General features: G+C 40.0%; 1 protein-coding gene across 2 annotated transcripts in view; it reads left to right on the forward strand.

The window, feature by feature from the left end:
* The window catches only part of LOC140335099 (lipase maturation factor 1-like), a 160,806-nt gene that overhangs the window by 131,745 nt on the left and 16,241 nt on the right, over positions 1-12,820 (forward strand). For both annotated transcript variants that reach the window (XM_072417480.1, XM_072417481.1), the window contains 2 exons: positions 208-361; positions 12,419-12,602. In XM_072417480.1, coding sequence (XP_072273581.1) covers positions 208-361; positions 12,419-12,602 — 338 coding nt within the window. The remainder of the gene's footprint in view (positions 1-207; positions 362-12,418; positions 12,603-12,820) is intronic.

A 12,820-nucleotide genomic window follows, 5' to 3' on the forward strand; every position in this document is an offset into this window, starting at 1 on the left:
CTCATTAACAGAGTACGGGTAGTTGTTGAAGTTATTACAAGATGGGAATTTGTTACTAACAGCAAGATGATATGTAGGAAGCTTTGTGCTGTCCTGATGCCGCTTCACGTTATTCATTGCAATAAATATTCTACTGTGGGAAAAATCAGGTATAATTCTGTTGAATGTTCCCAGATTCACACAGCTAACTAAGTCACTTTCATGCAGGTTCATATGTCCGCCAGATCTTACAGGTGTCTCTCGGTGTCCTCATTGCCTATCTCAGTATACCCGTTGTCATGAATCTCATGAACACCAGACAAGTTATGAACACGTCTTTCAACCCTCTACGGATTGTCAACACATACGGAGCCTTCGGAAGGTATTGTGTAATTTGAATATTACAAAAATAACCCAATGGTAAAGCACAGCCTAGCCATAAAGTCAGGTGCAGGTACAGGTACAGGTGATGGTACAGAAACCATGGCATGAATGTGTGGAACGCCAAAAGCAAAGTGTAAATACTTTTTGCAGTCTTTGATCAGCAGAACAACCCAAAGCATTTCAAAGATTAAAGTGGAAACCCAATGTTGGGATTTTATTTTTTTTCGGGCTAAAGTTTACTTTGCTTGGGTAAACTGGGGAATATTTTTGAAGTCATCACTGGGAGACTGGGGGTCGGAGTTGCTATTAACTGCATAGGGAGATTTTCACTCATTTTCATTTGTGTAGTCACCAGGACAGGAAGTCAGAATAAACCTTCCAAGTGGGAACACAAAATAAAAAGTTGTATCCTTTCTCTTTTTCCAATTTCCTACTCTTTATAAAACTTTTAAGAAACAAAGTTTTGAACATAGTTTTGCTTTGAGTGTTTTTTAAAAAAAAATGTTGTTGTTTCTGCAGTACTATGTGTGATTTTTTTTATGGGTTATACTGTACTTTAAATTTTAATTTGTAGGTTCACATCCAGATCATGGAATTGTTGTACTATTCAGTAACCATTAAGTACATTCTTATAATAAGCTGACCTTTGTCAGGCTGGCAATGGCAATACGATGGGCATGCACAACAAAAATGGGGAAATGCCTGGGATATAAAGCATATTAGGGGAGAATGAAGAAAATTAACATTCATCAGAAAAAGGAAAAGGGTAGCAGGGTTCTCCCCAGGCACTTTTAGCTGGGCGCACCACCCGGCACTTTTCAGCACCCACCGGGCTGTTTTTTGGTGGTTCCTAAAGAGTTTGGTCCCATACAGGGGCTGCCACCCACCTACAATTTCTTCCCACCCGGCTTAAAAAAAATTCTGGGTTGAGCGCTGGGTAGACATGACTGAATTCTTTAGATTTAGTAGTGCTGTAATTTTAAGTATGAATCCAAGATCAAGAATGCAGGGAGATGTCCTCAAACTAGCATTAAAACTAACCTAAAAAAAGATTTTTTTACTGAAAATTAATGAATGATTGGGACAGACTTCCAGCAGTGGTTGTATGTCAGTCAACAGTAAGTGAATTTTTTTTTAATTTTGGAGTTGGGGGGACCACTTTATGCAAAGTGGTAGAGAAGGGTGTTTTAAGTCAGATTGCAGAGGAAGATGCCATGAATATAAGCAGTAAAGGGCTTGTTCACACAGATATTTAGCAGGCAGTTACAGTGTGGCCCCAGCCATCAGCAGTATTTTCCCCAGGAATTTTTTAAAGCTGGGTGGGAAGAATCTGTAGGCAGATGGCGACCCCTGTATTGTGACCTAACTTTTCAGTAACCACCCAAAAACACCCGGGTCATGGCTGAAAACTGCTGGGTGGTGCGCCCCGCATAAAGGGGCAGGGGAGAACACTGGATAAGTCTACTGCTACCCTAAGTTTTTATTATTCACTTCAATAAGTGGTGGCAGCTTTGATGGGTGGTTGCGTTCCATGCGACTTGCAGCATGTGGTAGTCTATTTAACCCAGTTCCTGGAAAAACCTATATGCCTGCTAGATGCTGTCAGCTTCTATCTGTTGTGAACAGCACAACTTTGCACCCATCACTGTGAACAAGCGTTAAGACCAGACAATGATAGAGGCGCCATTGACCATGGGTGGATTACAAGAGAATGTGCATAGCTTTAAAAATCTTTTGGCAGGTAAAACACTTTTGTATATATTTCCTTCAATTGTGCATTCAGTTGCTTACCTGGAGTCACCAATAAAATATAATGTGTGTCTAGTATATTAACATAACATATATTAACCTAAGTTTATTTACCTTTTTCACTAGATTCACCTAAAGACTTTTTTTTCAAGTTTTGGTTGTACTTGTTTGTGTTGAGATGAGAACGGTGCTTTCTGTGCTGTTGTAGAAGATGGTTGGCATTACCAGTGGAATTCTGGGTATTCCAGGCCAAGAAAGGTGACATTCCCCAGACTTAATAACAAAGCAGAGAAACACTTTTACAGAGCTACATTGGAAAATATTTCCGTATTGTCGCTTCAGGCTTTTTCCTTAATTTCAGATACCCCAAGCAAGTCCAGCTGTTTCAGGCTTTAGGAATTAGGCGACCAAGTTTAAGAGACCCAGTTGTCCACTTTTCCTCATTTCTCCACTACATTTGAGCAAACCGAGAAGAGCACCGGGCCTATTTAAGTTATTTACCCATGTGGACAAGTTTTTCAATGCCATTTTATGTTACTGGTTTTCTCCATTCTTCAACCAGTGTACAAAAAGTAAAGTTTGGATTAAGTGAAATCCGTGTAAAGTAAAAAATACCCAATCTGTAAATTGTTAGTCACCTTGCTAGAAATGATAATAATTGATGCTTTTATTGAAAGGGGTGATGGAAAAAGAAAGAGGGCTTATTCCTAATTCAGGAATTTAAATCCTTTATAAATGTAAGAATCCCTCACCAGTCTGTAGAATCAATGAAGATCCAGTATTCTCTTCAGAATTTTTTTAATCTGTTTGAGAAAAAGCTGTAGGCAGCTGGTGACCAAACTTTTCAGTAATCACCCAAAAAGAGCTAGGTAATTACTGAAAAGTGCAGGGTGGTGTGCCCAGCTAAAACTACAAACTCATTTTGTTGCCTCCTTTTGCCTACAACTGCAACTTTGTGGAGAAATTTGACTTTTTTGAGACACTAACGGTACATACAGTATTCTCCCCAGAATTGTTTTTAAGCTGTCTAGGAAGAGTCTATCGGTGGATGAAAGCTCCTGTATTGTGACCCAATTGTTCAGTAACCACCCAAAAACAGCTGGGTGATTACTAAAAAGTTCGGGGTGGTGCACCTGACTAAAAGGGGCTGTGGAGAACAGCGCCAATCAATGCAAGGATAGCAGAGCATGTTTCCTGTTATTAATAATAATATAATTAACAAACAGGATTTATATAGCACCAACATATTACACAGCGCTGTACATTAAATAGGGGATGCAAATGACAGACAGATACAGACACTGACACAGAAGGAGGAGAGCACCCTGCCCCAAAGAGCTTACATTCTAGTAGGTGGGGCAGAAGGTCTTCAGCAGAGCTCAAAATCACATACTCCCTGGTCACAGCCATGGTTCTGTACAAGGTGTAAGCAAAGATTTTAGTCAAGGTCAGGTCAGAACTTTGTCAGCAAGCAGACAAACAAACGGTGCTATACCTGAAGCAGAAGCAAGGTTGAGAATGAGGTTGGTGCTGTCAAACTTCAGTCAATGGAGGTCAAGCTAAGAGTAGGTGATCAGCAGATGGGGGCCAAAGAGTGTAAGTGGACCTTCCAAATTTTTAGGTGCCTCTTTTAAATATCCTGAAGAAGGTTTAATCTATTTCCCCACTACAAAAAAATCACAGAAGAAAGTTTAGCTAAAGTTAGATGTTATTAGCAGACAGGGTTTTTATATGTTAAGAATACAAAGTCCTCAGTAAGCAAACAAATTCATTTGTTTTGACAGATTTAGTTTGTTCACATTCTGGTAGCTGCACGAAGTTGACCATATTTGATGACATATTTACATTTGCAGTTCGAGGCAATTTATTGTTTTTATTTAAAAGGTATTCCAGGGTTAAAAAAGTGTTACAAGAACGGGATTTATGGACGAGAAGCCGGTTCTGTACCTCATTCAATATGAGAGATTTTCTCTGTCACCCTCTTGTGCCATTGTCTGTCTGACTTCTATACTGAAGTTGTTCCGTCTTTTTCTCTGCACCATTTGTAACTCTTTTAGGTTTGCTCTGTATAAAATATTTTAATATATTACCAAAGTGCATTAGAAAGCTTATTTCCTTATTATTGTTCTTTAATAAATCTCAAGCCACCCTAAATTCCTCATTTTTGGAGAAAAATAGGGACTGCTGACCTTCGTATGAGAGCTGTCAACTGTTTCCAGTGGTCCAGCACACCCATTGTGCAGTCTAACTACTGATCTCTTATAAATACATCTTGGGCCCAATACACACACCCTCTAATACAGTGTTCCTTGACCTCTTTAACATGCGGGACCCTTGAAATAAATTTTAGGTCTTCAGAGAACCCCTGTTATAATTACTATATCCACAGCTCACAGTATATTAGTGTGGTGGTCACTGGAAAGAATATCTCTTTACCAGACTGGCCAATGGGAACGCTGCTACTCTTACTGATAGAGAAAAAGATCATTGGTTTTGTTAAACTGCCCTGGGAGGTACAAACTACTTATTGCTCAAAGGACCCCTAGCAACCTCTGGAGGAACCCTGGTTGATGAACACTGATCTAATAGAAGATCTTCTGCTAATTTTGTTCCAGACCAACAGGTCGAATCAGTATTCCAATCGGTAATCAATTAATCATAAGTCCGAAAACACAGCACAAACTTGTATGAAATTCTCTTTTTCCAATTGTTGGGTGGGGACAGGGAGAAACCACAAGACAGATAGATGTTCCTAATGTGATTTGCTCAATTGCTCAAACACGGGCCACGTCCTTCAGTCCATATTTGCTACCATGTCAGATCTGTCAGCGTCTGGCCCACTTCCATTTATAATGGGTGGAAGATGATTTCCCTTCAGATTCAATATTTCTTTTTTCGGGGGATTTGAAATCTTTTAGCGGTCACAATGTTTCCTGAAACCATTGGGCGCTCTGCCATGCAAATATCAGCAAGTCTTGGCTGAGAACTTGTTGCTATCCCTTCTCAATGACCAGTGAATCCCTCCATTATTTCCAAATACCACTCCTAATTGTAATATACTCCGGAAGCGTCTACAATTAAACTTTTTGTCTGAATACATTTGGGAACAAGTGGGTGGCACGCTTTCATTGCAATGTGGGGCTTCTTCCAGGTGTACCAGTTTACATGCACATTCCAAAGACGTACTGGTGAGTTAATAAGCTTCCATCCAGACAAGCTGTAATATGCGACTAGTACTGAACAGTGCGGACATTAGACTGCTTGGTGCTTTAGAGTAGAAGCCCAATTGAATGTAAGAGGTGCATTGTTCTCTGTAAATCCCTATATGCTGCCTCTACATAAATGAGTGAAAGCATTTTATATGCTGGCCCTTAAATTTACAATACTCATTAAAATATTTACATATGCCCCAATGTATTTCAAGAAGTTTGGCCACCGAAAACCGAGGCGCCCAGTTATTTTGTGCAGCAATGGAAAATGCAGACTTATTTCTATATTTTCCTTTTCCGTCACATTTGTTTTTTCACTAGTGATTTTGGATTTCATGTTCCTGGCTGCTGCTAAAGGTAAACACATGTTAAGGGATTTTTTTTAATCTTGGGATAGTGCCCGCCAAATATGTATGCGGCGAGCCAGAAGTAACAGCTTCTGGCAAAATCCATCACCATAAAATCATCTCTACCTTCAACGAAGAGAAGTTTGAAATATCTACCTCTGGTTATCTAGAGCTGCTCCTGCCATTTAGGGCAATGTACCAGCCACAATATATGGGTCAGTGTGTATATATACATATATATATATATATATATATATATATATATATATATATATATATAAATATATATATAACATTTTGAAAACTGAAAAAACAGCCTCAGTACTCTTCCTAGGAATATTGGGTGGGAGGAAGCTGTAGGTAGGTGGCGGCCCCTGTATTGTACTCTTCAGTAACCACCCAAAAACAGCCAGGTGGTTACTGAAAAGTGCTGGGTGGTGCACCCTGCTAGAAGGGGTTGGGGAGAACACGGAGCATAGAATAAAACTGAAATATATCAAGGGGGGTTTTGCCTGTTTGAAGGATTTGCATTTCTTTCAACCTACTCCCGAGATTTATTCAGTTCTGCCACACAAAACAGCTTTTCCTTATTACAGTTAATCAACCCATTTGGGTCAACTGACTGCTCCAGCATGTAATCAGACAGCACAAGGAGAAAAGGGATAAAGTCACCTTTCTGCTATTCCTTATCACCACATGTGCATTCAGGACAACTGAATGGATCCCAATTCTGCCCATCCATTGCTGCTGTGCAAGGAGTTGGCAAGATGTGTAAATTATTTCAAGTTTATTAGCTGAATATATTATTTTAATTAGAAAAATCCTTGCAATGATTGACATTTATTATTGCCAATGAACTTCAAAGACCCTGCCTTCTGTTGTGTCAGTACCAATACTAAGAGTTTAAAGCAGCCTTTCTAATCCTTTTTAATGTAAAAGCACAGTTGAAATAACGTTTAGGCCTTTAGGAAACCTCTGCTATAATTTCCATGTCTACAGCTCCTAATATATAAGCTTGGAGGTCAGTGGGAAGAATGCTGCTTTTGACCTGAGAAGCACAAATTGCTCATTACCCAAGGAACCCCTAGCAACCTCTGCAGGAACCATGATTGAGAAACACTGGTTTAAACATGCAACCAGTCAATGGATTGTCTATCGCAAGTATTCACTCACAGAGTATCCGGTTAATCACTACAGGCATCAAAGCCGCCACAGCCTTTATTACTGCAATTTTAAACTGACACCACAAAAGTTTTTTCAGGGTCCCTGGGCCTGAACAAAGACTATTATGGGTAAACCTTAGTGATCTAGCAAACCTGGAATTAATCAGGTCCAGTATTGAAAGCTTTAGCCAAATATTAGCAAATTATTTTAGGAAACCCATTCTAGGTTTGTTAGATCGTCCAAGTTCACCTATGATAGTCTACAATCTCCAGCCCTGAAGAGCTTTAATAAATCAGGTTCCCTGTATCTAATTGAACAATACCATGTAGCCGTCTAAAGTGAGGCAGAAAAGTTACTACTCTGACTTAATGACCTATGTTCCTACATTTTTACCTTGAGCTTTTGAGCAATGTAAACAGCGAGGCAACAGAAAAGGAGTCCAAAAGCTTCATCTGCAAGCTGTATAAATTATTATTTCATATTATTAACATATTAAAATTATTAATTATTCTGGTGTAAAATATAAAGTAAAGTATCCTTTAGTCCTGACCATGAAAAAGTATATGGGCTTGCTTTATACATTCTCTTTGAAAGCAGTGCGTATGTTATAAAAAGCATACGTCCCTATGTTATTATTGCTGGCCTCCCACCAGTAGGTCTTGTAGCTAGACCAGAACAGGTTAACCATAGCAGGTCAGGCTTGACTGCCAAGTGCCGGCTCCCCACTGCCATCAGGACTTCTCCACCTACAGCTTTTCCTCTCTGGTCCCCGCTTCTCATTTCAGCCACGAGTAGGGACCAGCAAGACGCCAACCCAGCGTGCACTTGTAATTCCAGCTTGTGTAAAGCTATAAAAAAAAAAAAAAAATTACCTTGGTCTGGTAATGAATCTGGGAGTATGTGGAAGCTGACATATCTGAAATCACACAGTAGGAACAAACTTTTATTACTAATTTGGTGTCCCTGATTTACAAAGTGTTTGTTACCGCTGGGCTGGCAGCCACGGTCATAACTCAGTCAATATACATATATATGAAACCTGCAGCCTGCCTTCCTGCCCCCACAATCTATTAAAACCTGGGTAACAATCCACGGGTCTGGGGAAACGGTGTTCCATTGCTTAATCTAGTGCTAGACAGACCCTGGAGGCCGTGCAAAGCTTAACCCTTTCCTGAAACACTCTAACAACCAGGAAGGCTTTAAAATAAAAATGACAGAAAGTAATATTTTCAGCATCTGGATCAATTCATTCCTGATATTTCATGATATACAATATAAGTATTGAGGAAAGCTTTGCCTTCTTTCATCTCTTTTCAGTTCAGTATTTTTGTTATGGTAGAGGTGGTGTCATAAGTCGGCTGCAGGCAGGAGAAGCATTTCCTAAGTCATCTCTCTACTTATAATTAGACTGCAAACATAACTTTGCAGCAAAGCCACGAACTGCACAGGAACCAGAAAATACATGATTGTATCATCCCTCTGCCAGCATTTTGGTCTAAAAATATTGCCCTGTTCAGTTAAACTCTGCATCTTGAATCTTTTTTTTTGGTTTAAAATAATCTAACAGTTGCTAGTTTAGAGCAGAATAGGGTTTCTATTTTCAAAAAGTTGCAATCAGACAGGTCATATTTTGCAGTAGGGACAGGCAAAGTCTATTCTGCAATAAGAAAAACCTTTCCTGCCTGGCACAATTTGTTAAATACATTCACCTGCCCTCCATCCTTCCCGCCGCCATCTTTGTCCTCCTTTTCTTTGTTGTTTTGATTTTCGGCGATCTTTTTTGGCCAGACCTGGTAGCCACAGGGGATACCAGGATGTGCCAGCTAATATTGACAGCTAAGGAGAGCAATCAGGCCGGTAAGCATGTTTGATTGCTGTAGGGCAGCAGTTTGTCAACCAGTGGTCCGTGGAGAAAAATTTGGTGGTCCAAAGACAAATTTGGGCATTATTTGCAAATATTATTCTAGAAAATTCTTATGTTATGAATAACAATTTTTGGCTATATATTGCAACTAAAATCACAAACTGTACTGGAGACAGAATAAACAAGGGAGACGCAGAAGCAACCACTGCCGAGCCATACCCTTCAGTATTGTTTCCATTATTACAACAGTCACCCTGCTCCGCCAATACTGATTCTCATCCGATTGTTTTATTTTATTTGTTTATTTCTCAGATGCTCTTTTAGGTAAGTATGACCTTAACTGTGTTTTTTCTTTAACTGTTATATTTAATGGCATCAAATAGTTTGACTTAGATAACTATCATTTCTTGTTTGGTCTTAGATTTGAATGAAATGAACCCATAATGAGTGAGAGAAAGCAAACACATATTTTGTATTTCTTTAGTAATACCAAAGATAATTCAACTAATGATAATAGTAACAATAGTTATACTTCACTTATCCGTGAGCTGATCAATGAATCATAACCTGCACAGTCCTTGTCAGGCACCATTAGGAAGATCATTATTTTACAAATGTAGTTATCTTTTTAAAGAAATTATTAAGTGTCTGTGGGATTTAAAATGATGATTTTAGTGGTCCGTGAGATCCGAAAGGTTGGTGACCGCTGCTGTAGGGACATTGATGGCCTGTCCCTTACTACAATAAAATTCTGCCTGATCACAAATTTAAACTTCCACTTCAAAATTCCACTTGAAAATTACAGTCATGTAACAGGCCAGGTCCTTGTTCTTCTTTATCCTGATACGTACAACCAACAGCAATAGCCTGCGCAGCCAGTCACCAGGCAAGAAGAGTGCTGGCCATTGGAAATCCTGCACCATACAGGGAGACTTCTGGTCAACCCATCCTGCACCAGGATCCCAGATTCTAATCTTAACCAGAAGCCTGTCTGTATGGTGCAGTATTTCCAATGGCCAGCACTCTTCTTGCCTGGTGACTGGCTGTTCAGGCTGTTGCTGCTATTCATCGTGATGCCCTATGATTAATCCTGAACAAGTTTTTAAAACCTTCTAAATGCAAATTGAACAATATTTTTCCATAAAAATGTAAAAGTTAGTGCTGAAAACCATTAAAGGTTTTATAAAATAGTATTTGTTTTGGTCCTAAATGCCCTTCCTATTGCTAACCATGGACCTTGTGACTTTATCAATGCACCAGTTTGGCCTTAAACCGGCCTTACCGCCAGGCCTCCATGGAAACATGTCCATACTGAAGATATTACGTAGTGATGGAAGCCATATCCATAAACAGGCCGTGGGATGCTCCACTGATTATTTTGGCTTATGACAGTATTTATGCTTTGTAATAAGTTCACAACCTCCCCTCATAATCTGGTGAAGGACCACCTAAGAGCTGATGAATTATCTCCCTGAAGAATGCCGGGGTTAAATAGACGAAGAACGTGTTCCTTCCATATCTTCAAACGAGAGGCATCCCTCTAAAATGAACACAAAGCATAACTGGATTTGTTTCTGCAGATCACATTTTCCTTTTTTTCAATGTTTTGGAGCAAAGACTTTTTATTGCAGTTCCAGTCCTTTGACATTTATCTGTATTTACTCCGTCAGCTGCAGTTGGAGAATGCTCAGTAAGGAATGGGGTGGGTTATGGGAGTTTCGGACCATCTGCTGAACTCTTAACCAGAAGGGTGAATGAGACCTCCACACAATGCGGCAGAATAATGGTGGAGCTGAGAACTTCATGATTCATGCTGCCACGGTCCTTGAGCGGTTATTGGTAGATACGTGGACATATCCATCCTTCTATATAGCTGGATTTAATGTGGTTCCTAAAGCCTATTTCTTCTTTGAATAGGGAAAGGTTTATTATATTATTTATGTAGCCCCAACATATTACACAGCTTAATACATTAAATAGGGGTTGCAAATGTCAGACAGATACAGACAGTGACACAGGAAGAGGAGAGGTTCCCAAAGCTTGGAAATTTTTCTGGGTTTAACAATTAAACTGACCTCCTATTAATAAAGAACATGATAAAACACTTCATTGTAATTTCATCAGCAACAAGTTTTATATGCGCTTGTAACTGTTCCTTAGCCCCTCTACAAATGCTCACATTGTCATGCTCATGTAGGCTGTGCCTGTTGCACTACAATACAGTGATCTCCCCGGCCCCTTTTAGCTGGGTGCACCACCCGGTACTTTTCAGTAACCACCCCCAACCTCCTAGATTGTAAGCTCTTCGGGGCAGGGTCCTCTCCTCCTGTGTCACTGTCTGTATCTGTCTGTCATTTGCAACCCCTGTTTAATGTACAGCGCTGCCTAATATGTTGGCGCTATATAAATCCTGTTTATTATTATTAATTATAATAATAATAATAACAACCACCTAGCTGTTTTTAGGTGGTTACTGAAGAATTGGGTCACAATACAGGGGGTGCCACCCGTCTATGATTTCTTTGCACCCGGGTTAAAAAAATGTCTGTATTTAACACTGCAAATGAATGGGATGCTATTGCAGGGGGTGTGGCTCTCAGCATTGTCACTGCTGATCTCCAATCAGCACCTGGCCCACTGCTTTCTGGATCCCGCCCACTGCTTTCTGGATTAGCCACCTGATTAGCCACCTGAGCTGTATTGTCTTGGAGGAGGAGCATGTGGGACATAAATGAAGGAGGATTAAATAAAATAAAACTCGTGAATTAGAGTAGCTGGATGTAAGATCTATATAGAGTGTCCTATGGAAACTTTTAGATGAAATTAGATTTTTCTCTTTCCTATTTTGTTCGACACCCACAAAAGAGACAAGAAGTGGGGAGAAAACTATTTAGCGGATACAGACAGCAATAGAAACTTAATACGGTTCTAAGCCTGCTCTTCTCTACCAAATTTAAAAATAAAATTTTGTGGCCGGACATAAAGTTCCACCATTGGCAGAATCTTATTTTTAATAAATTAAAAGTTATTTTTTTAATCTGTTGGGTTACCATACAGGAAGCGTTGGAAAATATCACAACTCCGCCTTCGAACAATACACATCCTGTGTTGTCACCAACTCTATTAGTCATTCATCCATAAAGATCATTGTGGCCTTTTTTTATGTTTCCAGTGCCAGCCAATACTAAGATGCAAAAATGTGACATAATTTATTCTTATTACACAGTATTTATATAGCACCAACATATTGCGCAGCATTATCCACAGTCATGTCGCTAGCTGTCCCTCAAAGGGGCTCACAACCTAATGTTCGTACCATAGTCTAAGGTCAAGTTCGGGGGAAGCCAATTAACCTAACGCTGCAAAGCAGTGCCAACCACTGAGTCACTGTGCTGCTTCATATTTCCACCTCCGGGGCAGACACGGGTGTATGTAAGTGGGTGATAGTAGTAGCAGCACATTCACCTACTTATTGGCTCTATGCATACCGTTAAGGGGAGGAAAGAATTAAAAGATCATTGACAGGTGTTCACACTGGTGGTGAGGTTGTGGTGCCCTTACTGCTTCCCTATGCCAGGGAGCCTCCCAGGAAACCCTACGTGTAGCTTCTCTTGGTGACCGCTCAATAGGGAATGAATGGGGGGTGCAGTGATTGAACACACTGGGTTGGTTTTAGTTTTATATTTCAATAACATTGTCAAACTTGATTTGTGTCCATGCAGCATCACCAAAGAACGGACAGAGGTGGTCATCCAAGGAACATCCAGTCTGGACCCTAGTGACCCTAATGCCGTGTGGGAGGAGTATGAGTTTAATTGCAAGCCTGGGAATTTGTCACGGCGCCCCTGTGTGATCAGTCCCTATCATTACCGCCTGGACTGGCTGATGTGGTTCGCTGCCTTCCAGGTAACAATCTCACTGTATTTGTGTGTTCTCTATTGAAAGTAGAACTTTACTTTTCCCAATTAAATAAAATGCTTTGCTACTGTCATCCATCCAATACCAGGAGCCCTATAATGATGACTTCTTTACAGCACATGACTTTGGTGTAATATGAGAAAACATTTGTTCTTAAACATAACACTGCAGGAAGTAGACATCCCCTAGTCCATCGATCCAGTCAC

This window comes from Pyxicephalus adspersus, chromosome 7 (genome assembly GCF_032062135.1).
Source record: "Pyxicephalus adspersus chromosome 7, UCB_Pads_2.0, whole genome shotgun sequence".
NCBI lineage: Eukaryota > Metazoa > Chordata > Amphibia > Anura > Pyxicephalidae > Pyxicephalus > Pyxicephalus adspersus.